The sequence below is a fragment of the Acanthisitta chloris genome, unplaced genomic scaffold, assembly GCF_000695815.1.
Source record: "Acanthisitta chloris isolate BGI_N310 unplaced genomic scaffold, ASM69581v1 scaffold11142, whole genome shotgun sequence".
NCBI lineage: Eukaryota > Metazoa > Chordata > Aves > Passeriformes > Acanthisittidae > Acanthisitta > Acanthisitta chloris.
In genome coordinates this window covers 2,625-20,552 of record NW_008659928.1, presented here as the reverse complement: position 1 = coordinate 20,552, position 17,928 = coordinate 2,625, and the positions used below count along the sequence as shown (strand labels likewise).

General features: G+C 45.8%; 1 protein-coding gene across 1 annotated transcript in view; it reads right to left on the bottom strand.

The window, feature by feature from the left end:
* The window catches only part of TPCN1 (two pore segment channel 1), a 41,800-nt gene that overhangs the window by 21,802 nt on the left and 2,070 nt on the right, over nt 1–17,928 (bottom strand). The window contains exon 2 of the mRNA XM_009069608.1: nt 1,608–1,729. Within this exon, the coding sequence (XP_009067856.1) occupies nt 1,608–1,729 (122 nt within the window). The remainder of the gene's footprint in view (nt 1–1,607; nt 1,730–17,928) is intronic.

The window sequence follows — 17,928 nt, the reverse complement described above, 5'->3', positions numbered from 1 at the left end:
AGACTCATTCAGGAGAGGGTTTCAAACGTTTCTCATTTACCCCAGCTCACATTGTGCTTCAGAACAAACACTGCTGGGTCAGTGAGGCAGATTGTGAGTGGGACAGAACCCAGCAGTGAGCTCCATCGACCGCCAGCCCCCCCAAGCGAGCCCAGGCTGGGACCAGCAGGGCACTCGCATTCACGCCTGGCAAAACACACTTGCAGAATGAAAAATAGTCTAAATCCTGCCTCTTGGTAGCCAAGCAATTCCAAACGTGGCTGGACAGCAAAGCCCTCTTATCCAGACACAGCACTTGCCTGCAGCTACTGCTCACATGAACACTCTGCAGGCCCTTTAAGTGATTCAGCTTCGTTTCAAGGACAGTGTTATTGTGGCCACTGGTCAAGGCAGCAGCAAGAACAATCTGCATCTGAAGGGCCAGGCCTGCTGTGTCCATTACCATCAGAGCTGCAGCAGCCCAATGACCCTTTGCAGAGCTGCTCCAATAATCAGGAGTTTAAACAAAAGCCTATGAGGGGCTGGAGACACCATTCTATTGCCAGGGCTGCTCCAGCCTACCACAAAGCTCCAGTATTGCCAAGGTTCAAGCTCACAGAGTTTAAAATATCTGAGAAGTGAGATTTCTCAGTCCTGTGGGGTCAGAGCCGGGAGGAACAAATGGTTTCTCTCATCTTGCAAAAAAACCTCTCACTCATTAAGCAAAAAACCTAACTGGGTCCAAAGCACCTCAAGCTGCCACATAGAGCTCTGAAAGGGAACAATGAGGAGGAAGGACAGACAGTAAGGGAACCAGCAACCTTTTCAGACTGGACAGCTCTGGGAGAAGCTCAGTTTTGGTGGCTAATTCACCACGTCAAACTGTACAGTGATCTGAAAAACTTGATCCCTTTGTTGAAGTAAGGATGGTGTTTCCTGTAACTGGAGCATGGTTGGGGTTTGCTTGTTTGCTGTTTTTTTCCGTTTTGAATCCTATACATTTCACTCCTGGGCTGATCCCAATCCCAAGATGCTTTCTTCCTGTAGAAATCAAGACCTCTATCTTCTCTTGCACCTTATATGACCTGCAGGGCTTGACTGATGCTAAACAAACATCCCAGGACCTGCATTTCCAAAACATGAGATGTCCCCAGGAGAGCAGTAACCATTCACCCTGGAGCGACTAAGAGATGAAATGATCATAGGATCATAGAAGTTTAGGGGTTGGAATGAACCTTACAGATCATCTAGTGCCAACCCCCTGCCATGGGCAGAGACACCTCTCCACTAGACCAGAATGTTCAAGGTCTCATCCAGGCTAACTTTGAACACTGCCATTTATGACCAGCTACAGAATTCTCCACGGCAAGATGACAGAACTGAACATATGCTGAATCCCTCAACCACTGCAGTCCTTGACACTGGGAGAGATGGGAAGCTTGTTCAGTTGCTCCCAAATGACTTCCCAGAGCCCATCTGGAGGTGCCTTCAACATCGCCCCACTCTTCAAACAGAATCCTTTGCAAAGCACACAGTTTTTAACCTCAAAATGGAAGCTCTTTGAACCAAGAACCACCACAGTTCCTGCAGTCCATTTTCCACACAATGCAGCAGGCAGCAGGGCTCACCTGGAGGTAGATGGCTGCCTCTTGGTAGTTCATTTCCCAGTTGTGCCGGGCAGAGCTCTGAGCACAGCAGTCCCCTGCCGCGGGGCTGGATGCATCATTGACAACGTCATAGCTGCCTCCATCTGCATCAGGACAGGGAGAGAAACACGGATTCACAATCAGGACAGCTGACATTGATCAGGAGGCACACAAACAAGCCAGGCACTGGGATCAGAGACAGGCATCAGGAAGGGGCAGAGTACCCAGGAACTGGCAGCTTGTACACAGACAAATTGATTCTTCCCAGGTAGGAGTTTTTAAGAGACACTCAAACTCAGCACTTCAGCACAGGAATGCTCCCAGAAGAACATCAAAACAGACAGCATCCTATTTAATACAGTAAGCAGGTCTCCTGACTCAGGAGATCTGTGCTGTCATGCTTGTAGCATGCTATCAGCAGTCATAAACTACAACCAGGCAGCTAACAGCCACCAGTCTCCCAGGATGTCCAACCCACAAAGTCAAAGAGGGCTTGCTGAAGGAGCACTGTCTTTACACACTTCATGGTAGGAGAAATCACAAAAGAACAGAGCACAGGACTACCACTGGCAAGGGAAACCAGTGTGTACCAAAGCTGTCAGTACTTTTAGTAGAAAGCCTCATGTTTTAGAGCTCTTCAGAGCCATCAAACAACACATCTTCACAACACTCTTAGATGCTGATAAGTACCAACATCTCTCTGATGCAAACAAACAACAATATTAATTTTCTGTTCACATCCCACAGATTAATTTTGGAACTTCTTAGACTGTGTCCTCATCAGCAAAGCACTATAGAGCAATGCTTTACTGAACACTTGAACCAGATTCTGTAAGTAAAGATTTCATTTAAAAACATACAATTCAATTGCAAAAAAGCAACTCCCAAGCAGAGCTACACATACACAGTGCCCTTCCTATGGGAAAGTTACACAGGGTACATATAAACTCCAAAATAATTGCCATTTTTGCATTCTGCAGCTTCAGTGCTATAAGACACATTAAAAACATGTACGAAAACAATTACTGTTCAAAAAAGGAATGGCACTTGGTTTTTCCTTTTGGGACTGGGGTATTTATTATGTACCATTGACAAAGAATACTGAGCAGTGAGACTTGCTTAGGGCCATGCATGAAACCCGTGGTGGAGTTGGCCACACACTCAGTTCTCCAGAGCTTCAGTCATTACCCACACCACATGCTTGTTCTTTTTCTCAGTAGACTTCCCTCCTCCAGTGCCTCATGTTCCCAAAGTGGGTACATGTAAAATTGATCTTGCCAGCACAGAAGTGATGCTTTTCCCCTTTTTAGGAGCACAGAAGCTGTGGTGTGGCAGCTTGTTCTCTCTGTGTTAGAAGTTGTTATCTGAGAGTGGGAAAAAAATTACCATGAGGTTCTTTTCCCCTCTCATGACAGCCTGCTGAAGATTTGCTGTGACAAAATAAACCTCATTGAATTACTGATTCAGTCTTTCTTGAACACCCTCTGGAGTGGAGAAAGAGTCCATGCCAAAAACTCTGCGCCCACCAAGAGAAATGGCACCATGTGCTTCTGGCAGTGAGACAGGGAGTGGGAAGAAATCAGAACCCCTTCACCAATGCAGAGCCACAGCTGCCTCTTCCACCCTCAAATCAAATTAAGATAACATTTCTCTGGGATCTGTGAAGACTTTCCAGATTGCACACTCAGATTGCTGAGCATCCTGCAGCATGAAGCCTGTTTCTCTTCCTTGCTTCCCCCATACCCTTAAAATACCACTCAAAACCTGGACAAATGTTTGAATGAGGCAGATTCCTCCCCCACACCCCTTGATTTAGCACAGCCCTTGAGAAAACTGAATGATGGAGTTTTTATTTATCCACAGAACTAGAATGGCAGTCTTCTGGTTTGTCTGCTTTTTAACCAAGAGATGACAGCAACATGCAAAAATCAGAAGCGTTATATTAAGAGCTCTAAAAAGTTCTTAAATGTTCTTATTTATAAAGCTTTTGCTGTGGTTGATTTCAAAAACAGACACCCCCAAACTGCAGCCTGAGAGCAAAACCTTTCTGCATTTAATGCCTAACAGCCTTACAGAAAGAGCACATCTTCATCAGAACCTGGACTTGACATTACAATGCACACAAAACTTAAGAGCATCAAAACACACAGAGGTCCAACCAGCAAAAGTTTGTAGCATTCACGCAAACATCAACACACTGTACCCTGACAAAAGGTGACAAAAATCCCTTTAACCCTGAAGTAGTTCTTTTGCAAAAATCAACTGCTCTGAAAAGTACCAACGCTAGGAAAAGACACATCACAGCAAAAACCCAGGACCAGGACCAGGACCCTCCCCTGTGCTTCCCACAGAGGGTTTACAGCTGAAACAGAAGAGATGTCCCAGTGAGACCAAGGTTGCCAATACAAAACCGCACTCAGGGATGCAAATCAGAAACAAAAAAATAACTCTAGAAATCAAGATGTTTTCCTGCTGTCTAAACCAGGCATCATCTTTCCAGGCACAGACAACAGAAAATGTTCTGGTGAAGTGTTCCGGTGGGGAGCAGCATTTTATGCATCAGCTCCTTCCCCATCAGGTACCAGAAGGTTGATCTAGCATCCCTGAGGCAATGGCATCATCTGGGTAATAAATAATAATAAAAATAATAATAAATTTGAAGAGCAACCCTCTGACTGTTTGCTTGGCAGCCCTCCAGCAAGCTAATTTCCTCAGCTGCTCCCATGATAACAATGACACAGACTAATGCAACCTCCACTCCGCTCGTGCTGCACAACATCCCCGACGGCGTTTACCATCAGTATGGAGCTCAATGAGATAGGAGGATCTCTCCACAGGGCTCCCGGAATCCTCCAAGTAGATGGCAGGCAGCTCTCTCCACTGCATGGCAGCTGCTGCATCGGGAAGCAGCGAGGCGCTGGGAGTTGGGGAGAGGGAGCCCAGGCAGATCCGAAGTTCCTCCCTCCCTCCCCGCAGAAAGCCGATCCTTGATTTCGCAGCTTCCTCAAGGGAAAGCCACGCACAAAAGATTCTCCTGTGCTCGCTGCAGAACTGAGCGTTTTCTCCCCTCCCCTCTGAGGAAGGTGGCTCAGACCTCAGCGAAATCGTTTCCCTCTCACTGTCTGAGCCACAGAGTGTTTCCAAGTGCAAGTTTTTGGAAGGCTTAGCTGCGGGACAAAGAGCTTTCCGGCACGAGCGTGGCGGTACAGCAAAGCATCATGTGCTGTGCTGCTCTCATTTTGGCATTTAGCAGAACTTGCTCACCAGCAAACACGAACAGCTAATGGGAAAGGAGTCAAAAGTGCTGAGCAGTCCCAGCAAGGAATCTCCAGCACAAAAAAGAAACAGATATTTGTGAAGTTCACAGTACAAGGGGCACGACAACGGAAACGAACGGAGCTGTTCACAGATGGCAAAGCTTCCTTCCACACTTGTGTAACTTATCCCAGACGTTCCCTGAAAAGAGAGAGAGGGAGGGAGGGAAAAAAAAAAGAAAAGAGGGGAAAAAAGGAAAAGCAAAACCAGCTGGCTGCTTACACAAGGCATCCGGAACGAGACTGCCGGGACTCCAGCATTTCCATTCAGTGCAGCGGAGCATGCTCCTGTGTAAATAGTTTCCATATGTCATCATTACAATAAAAAACAAAAAAACAAGGAAGAAAGAGAAGGAGCATAAACTTTCCAGAGCCCAAACCTCTCCCTTTGCAAAACAAATTACCTGCTTAGGGCAAGGAAAAACTCTCCATGGGCTGAGAGAGCAAACAAACTCCTCTCGTTTGGAGGAGCTCACGACCGCGAGGGATCTCGAGGGTAGCACCAAGAGGGGAATAAGGAACAGAAAATATCCACAGGAATCATGGATAAATCACTCTTCCCAGCCAGATATTATATGTCCAACTGAAATCACTCTGGAATTCATGATATTTGGTGTCTGCACTCATTTTAATAAATAATAATTTAAAAAAATCCAACAACCTAGTAACCTCCTACAAATTCATAGTTATAAACCAACTCTACAGGGGAGCTCTTCCATTTGCCTTGGAGCTCCCCCAGTCTGGCTCTCATTAGCCTGTGTGCCAGATGTTCTGCTTTCTAGATAGCACACACTTTTTATGGCCTTACACTGAAACACACTGAGATTCTCTAATTAACAACTCGACTGACTCCAAAGCCTTTACTGGACTAACCAGGGCTTTCTCCTAAATGATTCAGGAAGGTTTGGTTGCTAGCTGCCATCCTGCCCAGATAATGCTATTTTAGCAAATACACCTGTGATGGCAGAATGCTGCAATCTGTGTGAAGGCAGGAAAAGTGACTCAAATCAGCAAAAGTATTCTCATAGCTAAATCTGTCATTCACACTGTTTATACATCACGTGTGGAGTCAGTGCAAGACAGCAACATGCACGTTATTCCCTTAATGAGTTCCATGTGTGAGCAATTCCCTTGAAAGGCAAAAAAAAAAAGAAATGCCAAGGACACACAACTTTGGAGACAGGACACATCTTCATTCATGTGGCCTTACAAGGCCCCTGCAAGTGGAGTCACCAGAGCAGCCAGAGAGGAAAGTAAGGAAGGCTTTACCTCCCACAGTCAGGAAAGGTCAGGTTGTCCATGGCACATGTTCGAGGCAGCTCCAGTAACCATCTCAGATTAGCCAGAGATGTGCCAGCTGATAGACACTCCACAGTGCACCAGGCAGAGGAGGGGAAGGACAAGGAAAGAGATGGCCCAATTGTCAGTTAATCATCGGATTCCTTCTTAATTAAATATAACCTGGCATCAACTTTGTCCTTTCTTTCCTTCTTGCAACCTTACAGGAACTGCTGTCTTGCACTTACCCCTACCTTTAGGCTCATTATTTCTTCCCTAGAAAGAGCCATGAGCCCTATTAGGGAATGCTTTGCCAGCAGTGTTTTATCACAGGAGTAATAACTTTTCCTGTCTTTTCCAGAAGCACATGCTGTCCAAGGCAAATGTGACTTCCTGGAGCTGAGCAAATGCTTCACAAGTTTTCTGGGAGAGCCCACACAGCTGTGCAACCTGACCCTACCAGCATGAGGGTCCTGCTGGCAGGCTCCAACCTCTTTGGAGCAGGGAGGACACAAACCAGTCTGTGATCCACTCGGTTGTAGCCCCTCATCACCATGACTGCTGAATGATTCAGCTGCAGCCATTTCTTTTCAGGCTTTCCATTCCTCACTGGCACACCACCTCTGTTTCTTACACCCTCCACCTTGACTGTATCTATACCTAATTCCCAAACTCAGTCACAGAGCTCAAGCTTTCAGTTTAATAGAAACATAACCAGGCATAACACCAAACATGAGCCCATGGAAGATCCCAGCAGGACCAAAGGTGCTGTTGGGGTTCCTGGACCTCCTGATCTGTCCCAGTGCAGGATCCTCATGCTGGCTGAAGTTTCCAGCTCCCTCAGCAACTCTGCTCCCTGAGGTTGTGCTGAGGATGAACAAGGCTGCAGAAGAGGACAGTATTGATGTGTCAAAGACATCCAGAAGCACTGCTCTCTCCTGGAAAGTCTTCATCAGCTGAACCACACATAACACTCACTACAGAAGATGGAAATCCATAAAAATACATGGAAATATGGAAACAAGGTAGATGCCTACTCTTCCCCAACACAAGCCCTTCAGTCCCAAACCTAAGATTTCAGTCAGGTATGTTAGCGTTATCCCAACACCAGTGATGACATTTTCCCTTCCAAGGGCATTCATGCCATGTAGCTTCATCTCCAGAGGACTTATCTTCCCTCCCTGCTCTAACGGGGCTGATAAGAAACTGCTCCTTTCCAAAAGCTGAGGCATGACCCAGGTGCACTTGTCTCTTCAAGGCCAGACTCACCTAGCCGGGAGAAAAAAAGCTGGAAGCTGCCTGGAAAGCACAGCTGGTCTGGCACTTGGCCACACATCTCAGAGGTGAAAAAGACAGGCAGGGAAATCACTGCCTTTGCTGCCTGATTGCCAGTTCAGTGCTGTGCCAACAGGAGCATCACAGGACTGATTGCTGCAGCCCAAAATAGCAGAGTGCCCATCCTGTTTCAGGGGATGTTGTGGAAGGAATTTAACAGCTATGGGGAAGTCTAAACACTTTGCTATCTGTTTGTTGCCTAGGAAAAAAAGGCATCTCCAACAGAGAGCAGTGCCAAGCCCTTCTGTTGCAAGAGAAATAATATACTTTGGAATATTTCAAGGCAGCGTAACTGACTCAAGCTCTTCCTTAGAGACAACAGCACAGCAGAAACATATGCAAAGGCCTCGGGGCTCTTTGTCTTACTGTATTCTCACAGCACTCACTTGCTGTGAAACTCAACAAATAAAGTCACTTCAGCTTCCTGTTTAACACAGCAAAGTTTTTAAAAGAATATGAATGTAGCCACTTCTTGTTAGTGGTATGAGACGACTGTCCTTGCCTTGAATCCAGCGAGTTCCTACGGCATCAACATGAGCTCACTTCGTGCTATCATCACCACACCACAGGGAGCTGAATCCTCGTGAAGGATGAGCAGATGTCCCTCAGCATGGTAAGTCACATTTTATATATCATTGCCTCTTATCAATCGTGCTGCCGAGCTTCTTACATTGAAGACAGCTTAAGCCTGGCATTGTTTAATTAGAGAACCACTGCATCCCTGCTAACATCTGCACTGCACACATGTAAAATCCCTGGTGCACAAGCTAAGCACGATGCCAGAAGAGCTGAAGTGCGGTAGGAAATTGTTTTGTCCCAGCAGAAGCCCTGGCTCTAGCCAGCCCTGGCTCTGAGCAGGGCAGAGCCAGTGTTCAGTTAACCATTTGCTCTGCCACTCGCTCGCCCTTTGAAACTGGGGCTGATGAGCCATGATGATTCACTTGGACATTCACTTCCTGCACCATCCTGCTGGGGCCAAACAGAGACATTTGTAAGGAAGAAGGGGGGAAAAAAAAGCAAAAGGCTTCTAAGAAAATAAGGATGAGGCTAATTTTACACATCTACACCAGCCAAGCTATGTTGGCTGGAGATCCTCATCTGTGCAGCTCAGTGCCTTGTCTCTCCAGGACACCTGCTCTCCTCTGATCTCATCCCTGAGTCACTCTGGGACTTGGTTATTTTTTTTCCTCTTGAAATATTGTGTGGGAAGTCTTGACCAGGAACTGTTTGATCATGGAACAATTTTCACTCCTGAATATGTAGCAGCAAGAGGACAGATCCCTCCTTTTTGGGATATTTGGGATCCATGATTAGGTTGGCAAAGGGATTCAGTGTCTGAATATGAATTGATGGATACTTTGTCACCCTTGGAGAGACCACTTGGCCGTGACCCCTAAAAGCTTCCTGTGGCTCACTCATACACCAGACCACACAGCTCAGAAGCTGCTACAGCAGTGACCAGTGGAACAGGATCACTCCTTGATCCACAGAGCTGCATCCCTTAAGGATAACATTCCCTATCCCACTAGCGCTTGCTCCCCAGCTGTGTTGCCTTCCAGCAGCTCATGCAAACCACCCCCCTGCCTAAGCCCTAAAGCTGCTTTCTAACAGATGTGGGATTAAATCCTCCTGCATGAGAAAGTCCATGAAATAGTGTAAGGAGAGCCAGAAACAGGCACTCCTGCAATCCCAGACCGTGTAACACAGGAGTTGCTGCCTCTTAACAGAGCTGCAAAGTCAAACCCAAAGCATTTATAATCAGTAAAACTCCCATAAAAGGGAAGGTTGCATTAGGAAACCACAATTAAGAATCTTGCTTGTGTGTTAAGCCAAATAGCTGCTGGTTTTCATATCCTTTATTTCTGATCTTAACAAATGAACTTCCACACCACATAAAGGAGAAGCCAAAGCCACAACAGAAGGATCACCTACAACCTTACATTCCCCATCCTTTTGGCAGCCAATATGCTCCATAATCTCATCAGTCCGATCGTATCACAGCAACAAAGGCTTTACACACACTGAGATCAAATTATAACTGGAATTAAATATCTGAGTCATTGAAGGGCTCTATGAAACAACTAATCAATGGAAAAAAACAGTTGAAATAGAAAGTTTTTGCTGAACCCAACCAAAAAGCGAAAGGAAAAATACAAGAGACAAGCTCTGCCTGAGGCTCTGGCTCATGAGAGAGGCCAGACCTGAAATACACACACACATTTCTAATTCATAATTTTTGAGGAAGCAACAGAAAGTGAAAGAGACAATATCAGAATTCTTCAGCTATAGCATTTCTTTAACACATCCTGTTACATGAAGGAATTTCCTCTTTTTGTTCCTAAAAGGGAAACCAGTGCCTCCTGCTTTGAACATGCTAAAGAACTGCTTTAAGCCTTGCTAACAACACAGTGTCAGCAGTTTAAGAGCACGTTCCTCATTTCAATTCTCCCAAGGCAGAGCCTTTGGATTTCCTTGATGCAGTTTGGAAAGATGTTTGATTAAGCTGCAATCTGGCCTTTTTCAGGGAAGCAGAGTGCTGCCAGGTCTGACTGCCACTTCCAGCCGCCGGCAGCTCTCCAGGGAAGTCAGAGATAGCAGTGGGAAGCAAAGAGGAAGCACTTCCCTTATGGGAGAAACCAGTATTAGTTTGGCAACAAACCTCCTGTCAGGCCACCCAGCACCAGAGCAGGACTAGAATGAAGAAGGCATTAATAAGGTATGTGCCTTACTGATTGTTTTGCCCTAAAGTGTTAGCAAGGAAAAGACAAAAATATAGTTAAATAGCAATATCACAGCAAAACACTAACATCTTACCACGACCGGCTGAGACCAGTTAAGAGTTATTTGTTGTGGTACAGTGGTAAGAAGTAGGTAATTGCGTTTTGTGGTGTTGAACAAGGCTACACCACACTGGTTCTTTTGAAATACAACACTGCCACATCTCCTCTGCCTCATTGTTCAGCCAGGAAAGAGAAGCTGCCAACTTCAGAGGAAGACACGTGTAAAGGAATCAGAAAAACTACAGCCTCTAGTGCCGTGGAACTGTTCTACATTAAGGAAAAAAGGCTTCTGCACATTTGGTGGAATCTGCTGCTGGCAGGAACTGGAGGTTACATGTAATGGCTCCAGAGGAAGGAGTTAAACCATTAGTTTGACATCTGCAAAACAGCTGCCAGAGAGTTTTCCTTCAACTGGTCCTTACTTCAAGTCCTACAGCCCTCCTAGAGAACCACATCTTCAGAAAAAAGACAACTTTGACTTCAAAAGTCTTCCAGCACTGCAGAACCCTCTCTGACTCTTATGGTTTCAAACTTTAACCACGGCGCCAAATACATCCTTTATTCCTTGTCTGAATTTCTCCAGCTTCAACCAACAGTTACTGAAGCTACCTTCAGACCTCTTGGACCTTGGATGAGTTGCAGCAAAGTCACTAGAAACATGCCAAGCATGAACACATGGATCACTCTAGAGCCAGCATGGGTGGCAACATGACCTACATACCTTCTCTAACAATTATTCCCACTGAAAGGCCCAAGGGGTCACTTGTTTGCACCCACCAGCAGTCCAGAAAAAGCAGGACATTTAATTTGACTTGCAGACAGCAAGGCAGGGCCACAGAGCAAACCACTCTCAGCAAGTGCTCCTCTCTTCAATCACCCTTCCAGCACTTCTGGTCACTCAGCACCCTGGAGAAGCAACGTTCCCCTCAGCTCCATGTAAAAAAAGGAGATGGGCAACAAACAGCAGCAGGGACTCACTACTACCTAACCAGCTGGACACTGCTGGTTTATGTGGTGGGAATGCTGCATTTACAAGATGGATTATATCACAGCTCTTGTGCTTCTCTCCAGGCACAGATCCCCTCCAGCCAGGGTGACCATGGCATGGAAAAAAAGGACAGAGTGGAGAAATATTGTACCAGCCAAAACTTCTGTCCTTACACTCTTCCTCTGGAGCCCCATGACTACAGCCAGCAGTGACAAGGATGGCATCCCTTCCTAGGATACACAGGATCCTTCCTAGGATAACCACAGCTGGTTATCCCATAAATGACACAGCCAGCTCACCAGTCCAATGTGACTATGGGGAGTTTTCAGTGCTCCCAATTCATGACTGATCACTTAGCCTGAATTCTACAGGCATTTCTTCATGTGGTTAATGAAGAGTAGGAACATATTTGTGCATTCTAGTGAAATCTTTTAGCAGGCCACATTGCTTTTGAGCCATAAACTTTCCCAAATCCATTTGGGATAGTGAAAGCATTCTCAGAGATACAGAGTTGGAATAAAATACAGATGATCAGACATTCACAGGTAACAATAAGGACACACAGATGTTACATAGGAAACACAAGAGAGCAGCTAAGGTGCCCAGCCCCACAGAATCAGAGGGTCTAACACAGCTGTGCAGAGATACATCCTAAATTTTATTCCCCACACACAAGCAGGAAAAGAAAAACCTTTTGTTCCAAACAGACACCACCAGATCATGATTATAAAAGCAGCACTGGATGCTTCAAACCCCCACACTATGATTCAAATCACAGCAGTCTGCTCCTGTCATCCTCAGGATCTTTCACCAACCCCACAGTGCTGTGGTGGATTAACACCAACACACCTTTCCTGCCTCCCTCTCTCCCAGATGAAGTGCAGGTGCACGAGTTTCCTGCGGCACTGCTCACTAGGAGCAGATGGATGAAACCCTAAAGCTGCTCCTACAGCTCTCCATGAAGAAAGCAGCCGTGTAAAAACCAGGCATCTCCTCCACATGCAAAAAGCAATTATGCTAAAGACACAGAGAGAGCCTGGCGAGGTCCAGATCAAACGCCAGAGACAGGGGAGGCAAGAGAAAGAGATCAAATTCACTGCACTTTTCCCAGCTTAAGGATCAGAAATGGAGCGTTCTGGCTCATAAATTCTACTTCCAGCAAATTCAAGCTTAAATCCCCTGAAGGCAATAAGGAAAAGGCAATCAACAACAACTCTAACCACTTCACAGATGCTCCTGTTTAGTTTATACAGCACTTCTTACAGCATTCAAATGGGTAAAATGGGATTTCAACGCAGGGGGGCTGACGGCAGCAGGCAGGATTCCTCGGTGAAGATACCAAGGGCAAAGGAAGTTCTGAGAAGCATCATATTGGTTATGATGAGTGAACTCAGCGTGCTCAGCCTTTGCTCATTTTAATCTGCCAGTAAGCAAGCTTGGCTAAACTGAACATCCTGCATCTACAGTGCCTTAAAAATCCACAGGAATCACAAAAATGAGGAGGAAAGCGAACAAACTGATGCGTTCCCTGGGAAGCCATGAAAAAACTAATCACTATTTGTTTCCAACTGGCGTTCCGCTTCCTGAGCCAAATGTTCCCAAGTCAGCTGCGGTGGCTGAGGAGTGACCGGTTAGAGCTGGAAAGTTGTCGATTTAAAACTGCAGCTTGAACACTTTCAAACTCCTTAACATCATTTATAGCTCCAGGACCACCTGTTCGAAAAGCAGAGCCCTCTGATGCCATGGCACATGCCCTCATCCCACTTCTTCCAATGAAAGCAATCAGCTCAGGGATAAAACACTTGGACTAGCCTGTTCTGCTCTCACCCCAAAAAGATGTGAGCTGTGTGCTGGAGAACGGACACACAAAGGGCACAGGCTCCCTCCCCTCACAGCATCACAGTCCTTACTCCTGTCTTCATAAAGGGAGTGAGGAGCTTCCAGGCTCTGCAGGATCCTCCCTAACATACAGTGAGCATGCAGGCAACATGATCCTTATCCCGGGAGATCACAAAGGAGGAAGACCCATTTGACTGCAGGATAATGGAACACTAACCCAAGTCTCCTGTACCTTGCAGACACCGTTACCAGCTCAGCTTTGCACAGCATGGAGCATTCAAGACAAAATCACTAAGAATTTTTCCCTTTTACACTGCTCGAAAGAGTCAACAGTGCAGAGATTCTGTTTGACAGAGCATCCTACTGTGAGACACACAATGTGTGCATTGTGCAAACCACTCTCCTGCAGAGCTCAGAAAACAAGGAAGGCTCGGAAAAATTACCCACGATAACTGCAGCCTGTGATACCTCCTGGTACTTCACTGTGCTCGTGGTGGCTCCTCTATAGGCAACACGTTCACAGAGCCACGTTGGGAATGTCTCCATACAAATGCTTTTGAGTTTTGGACAATACAATGCTGTTTCTCCTGAATGAAAGGTACCAGCTCTGCCCTTGCCATATGGCAAGTATTTAAGCACAGTCCTGCCTTAAAACCTGAATTCTCAGGACAAGTGAAATTCCAGAGGATGATACAGAGCAGAAACACATCTTTCACTATTTCTAACATCATATCAAAAGATACCAAACATCTAAAAACCAGCATTTCCCTCCTTTCTCTGAGTTTACAGAGCTCATCACCCAGGGAAACGAATTGTACTGAAGGAGAAAACAATAATCTCCTTATGTTTTGGGTGTTCATTTCCCTTTCCAAGATTTTCACCCCTCACTCATCTCAGAGGCAATTTTGCTTCACTTTGCTTGCTTAAAACATTCATTATAAGTCATCTAGGCCAGGAAAGGATTAGAGAAGTCCTGGCAGAATGCAAGGCTGTTAGGTCGGAGAAATGAGACTTTCAGAGGCATAAACAGCAATCCAGCATGGAATTATCACTTGTGCTTTGGAAAAAATTCCTCTCTCTATAAATTTTAAGCAGGTACATACTTAGAGAAACAACTCATGCACAGCAATGCCAAACAGCACCTGCTCATAACAAAGGAATGAAGCCTACCTGTCTGTCCACTTCCATACCAGGTGTAATCTGTGCTTTCCAGGTGAGACTGTTACCCACAGTGATGTCGACTGACTTACCTCAGGTGAAAGGAGGAGCTGCTCCAACAGCAGAACTGGATTGTTTCCCAAAATGAGATCCCAGTCCTGTGCTCTGGCCATGCTTCACCTCTAAAGGCAGCAGCAGAAACTGCTACTGGAACTAATTAAAGGCAAATCGGTAGAACTAGGAGCCATGACGTGAGGAAATATCCTGCACAGCATCCAAGGAAGCCACCAGATAATCCAGCAGGCTAGTTAAGAGTCTGGCTGTCAGAAATCTTGGGATCTGCCAGCTCCATTGCAAGCTGTTGCTCGTTCCTTTGTCCTCTATTTCTTCATCTTAATTAGCTACAGCGTTTCATAACTACTGCCCCAGTCCAAATAACCATCTTCAAAATCCTTACTGTCACGCAAGGATCAAAACCTACAGATCCTGAAGGATTTATCAGATCAACCAGATGGCTCACTTTTAAAATGCCTCTTTTCCTCCACAGGTAGCAAAGCCAGAATGCATCCACAGCAGCCAAAGTGGTTCCTCAAGAAGCACAGCTACTAAGAGTTTGTGTGGTTGTAGCATTTCCCCAAAGGGCAGAGATTTGTTCTCTGTTCCCTCAGCCCACCAGGAATTGTACACTTGGTTTACACCTGGAAATCTCTTTCATTCATGAACAGCACTAAAGGAAGCAGCAGTACGAAGAAGGCAATAGGGACATCTAAGGAGCAGGGACTCATTGACTACTGACTTTGGACAAGCTCCACACTGACAGAACAGGGTTAGATAGGACATGGAGAAGAAATTCTTTGCTGTGAGGGTGATGAGGCACTGGCACAGGTTGCCCAGAGAAGTTGTGGCTGCCCCATCCCTGGAAGTGTTCAAGATCAGGTTGAATGGGGCTTGGGGCAACCTGGGCTAGCAGAAGGTGTCCCTTGCCCATGGCAGAGGGGTTGGAATGAGATGGTCTTTCAGATCCCTTTCAACCCAAACCATCCTGTGGTTCTCTGAGGTGATTTCATGATCAGCTGAAGCTGTGGACTATGTGGACAGATTTGCTCCCTCACTGCTGACATAAACAAGCTCTGGAACCAGGTCCAACACAGAAGAGATCTGTATCACTTCAGGTTGCATTGGTCACTGAAGACATCAGGATCCAGGCAGTCCACATGCTTCAGAAGAACAACATTAACTGCCCCAATTGTGGGCCATCCTCAATGTGTCTACTGGGGGTTAGTAAAGGAATTTTAAAACAAATAACTTTGGTGTATACAACATTCATAAAAGTTGTAATTAAACTAGGTTCAGAAACATCATGAGTCACCACACCATTCCAAAAAGAACAGCTTTGCTGCAAGCCCCTTCACACATTCCATCTGGGAACAGTGCAGACCCAAGGCAAGGGCAGAGGATATCCATCCTCCAGCACTCTGGGAAGCACAGCACACAACACACTGTTTTACAGGCACAACCAACAGCCTCAGGAGCTTTCCTCACCCACACTCCTCACCAAGCACACCTGGGGCAGCTCCTCCAACCTCACCAACAGTGAAATCTTGTTTTCTTTACACACTTTGGGCCACCTGCTCCTTCCCAGCAGTGCACAGACACTGGGACACACATGTCAACAATTCTCCTTCTGCCCCAAAGACCAGGCTGGCTCTAGTTTTCCTGACAATTTACTCCTCAGGCAGCAGAAACTGAGATTGCAAAGGCTCAGTTGAAACCCCATTTGAAGTTATAACTTCCCATTTTCCAACAATCCTTCTAGAAAATATCGCACTTGGCTGGTGCAGTTGCTCCCCCATCTCCCCAGTAATTATTTTTTCCCTCAATAACAGATGCAGTTGCTTTCTTGTAAAAACCCAGAGTTGAAAGATGACTTCTTCCCCTTGCCATCATCCATTGTGTGGGGAAACAGACAATATCCCATTGTTCCCTGTACAACACTCAGAGCTGTACTTTCTGCTCTGAACACACTGAAACTCCACTTGAGGCTACAGCAATTTCCATGCAGGAGGCAAAGGAGAATCTTGTATCTGATCTAATACAGGATAAATCAATGTGCTCTCATTTATTGCTTATACTTCCCATCAGCTCAAGGAGAGGCACTGTCCTGGAGTTTCAAGGCTATCCATGCTGCCTTTGTAGATGGAAAACAGACATTGCACTTGGAGGTATTTTGAGAACTCTGAATGCTTCCCAGGAGTTCAGGTGAGGGATGGGAAATCACTAAAGCCAGTTCCCATCACTCTCTGTACATGATTTTGGGAAAGGCCATGCAAGGATTGCATCTCCCTTTTTGCTTTTTACAAAAATCAGTTCCATATTAGTCATTCACCTCAGGCAGGTGCTGGGAAGCTTAATTAGAGTGTGTACAGCACTCGGAGATTCCCTTGATAAGATGCTCTACGGAAGGGCAGCGTCACAGTCATTAGTGAGGATTCAGGGGATGAAAGAGCTTCTCCCTGTCTCCTTCAGCTGCTGGAGCTGGAAAGAACAATTACCCAAGACCACAGTCCTACACACAGTGCCATCAGAAAACCACCAGGACCACATTTTTCTGGATGTGGTCTAAATTCCTGCCACCTTTGCAGGACTCTGACCCTTTGTGGCAGCTGGAAATAGGAGGTCCCTGGAAGTTGTGTATCCCGGCACAAGCCCAAGTAAGGCAGAGGTTTAATATTCCTTCCCATGCAAGTATTTTCTCCCATTAAGTGCTTAAGAGCTGGATGGTTTGGGAAATTAATTTTTCCAGCTGGACATTTTCTTTAAGAATGTGATTTTGCACACAGTTTTCTCTTTTAGCTTTTTTTTTACTCTAACCCCAAGACATCCACTTACCCAGGAGAGAGCTCTCCTGCAAGGTCTGCAAAGGAATTCACTCCTGCACTTCAGTCCTTGCTTTTTACATCTGCTGCAGGTTTGTTTTCAGGAAACCCTGTTTCTACTTATTTCAACCCAGAAACTTGCCTGCATTTCCAGACAATCAACACCAAGAGTCCTAAACTACAAATTCATTTACTCAAGGACCTGACTGTTAACAAAGGCTACAACATACACCAAGACTGCTTTCTTTTAACAGCACAAGAAGTTCCTTAAAAACCTAAGAACTGATACACTGAAGCCACACAGGTACACAGCACTTGGAGAGACTTGTGACAGGCTGGAATAAGGATTACACTTTTTAGAAGATCATGGATTCAGCAAAGCAAAAACAAGAGTGAAACAATTATTATCAACCTCAAACACATGATTTAACAAAGGGCAGTTACAGCCACTTTATCTTTCCCTCAATGTCATCTGGAAGAGGACACTAGGTCCTTCACTGCACACAGTCTGCTCTGGGAACACACTTCAATAAAAGCTTTGTGTTTAACTTGCCATTAAATCCCTAGGAGTTGATGATGGTCAAGCACAGGAATGAGTGAGCTATTCCCCCCAGTTCTGGCTGTATATTCCACTATGAGAGTTTAGTCAAAAGGAAGCCACAACCAGAAGGAAACAGCCTCCTGACCTTCCCTGTCCCCATGTCCTCATCATCACCCTGGCAGGCTCTCCCTCTC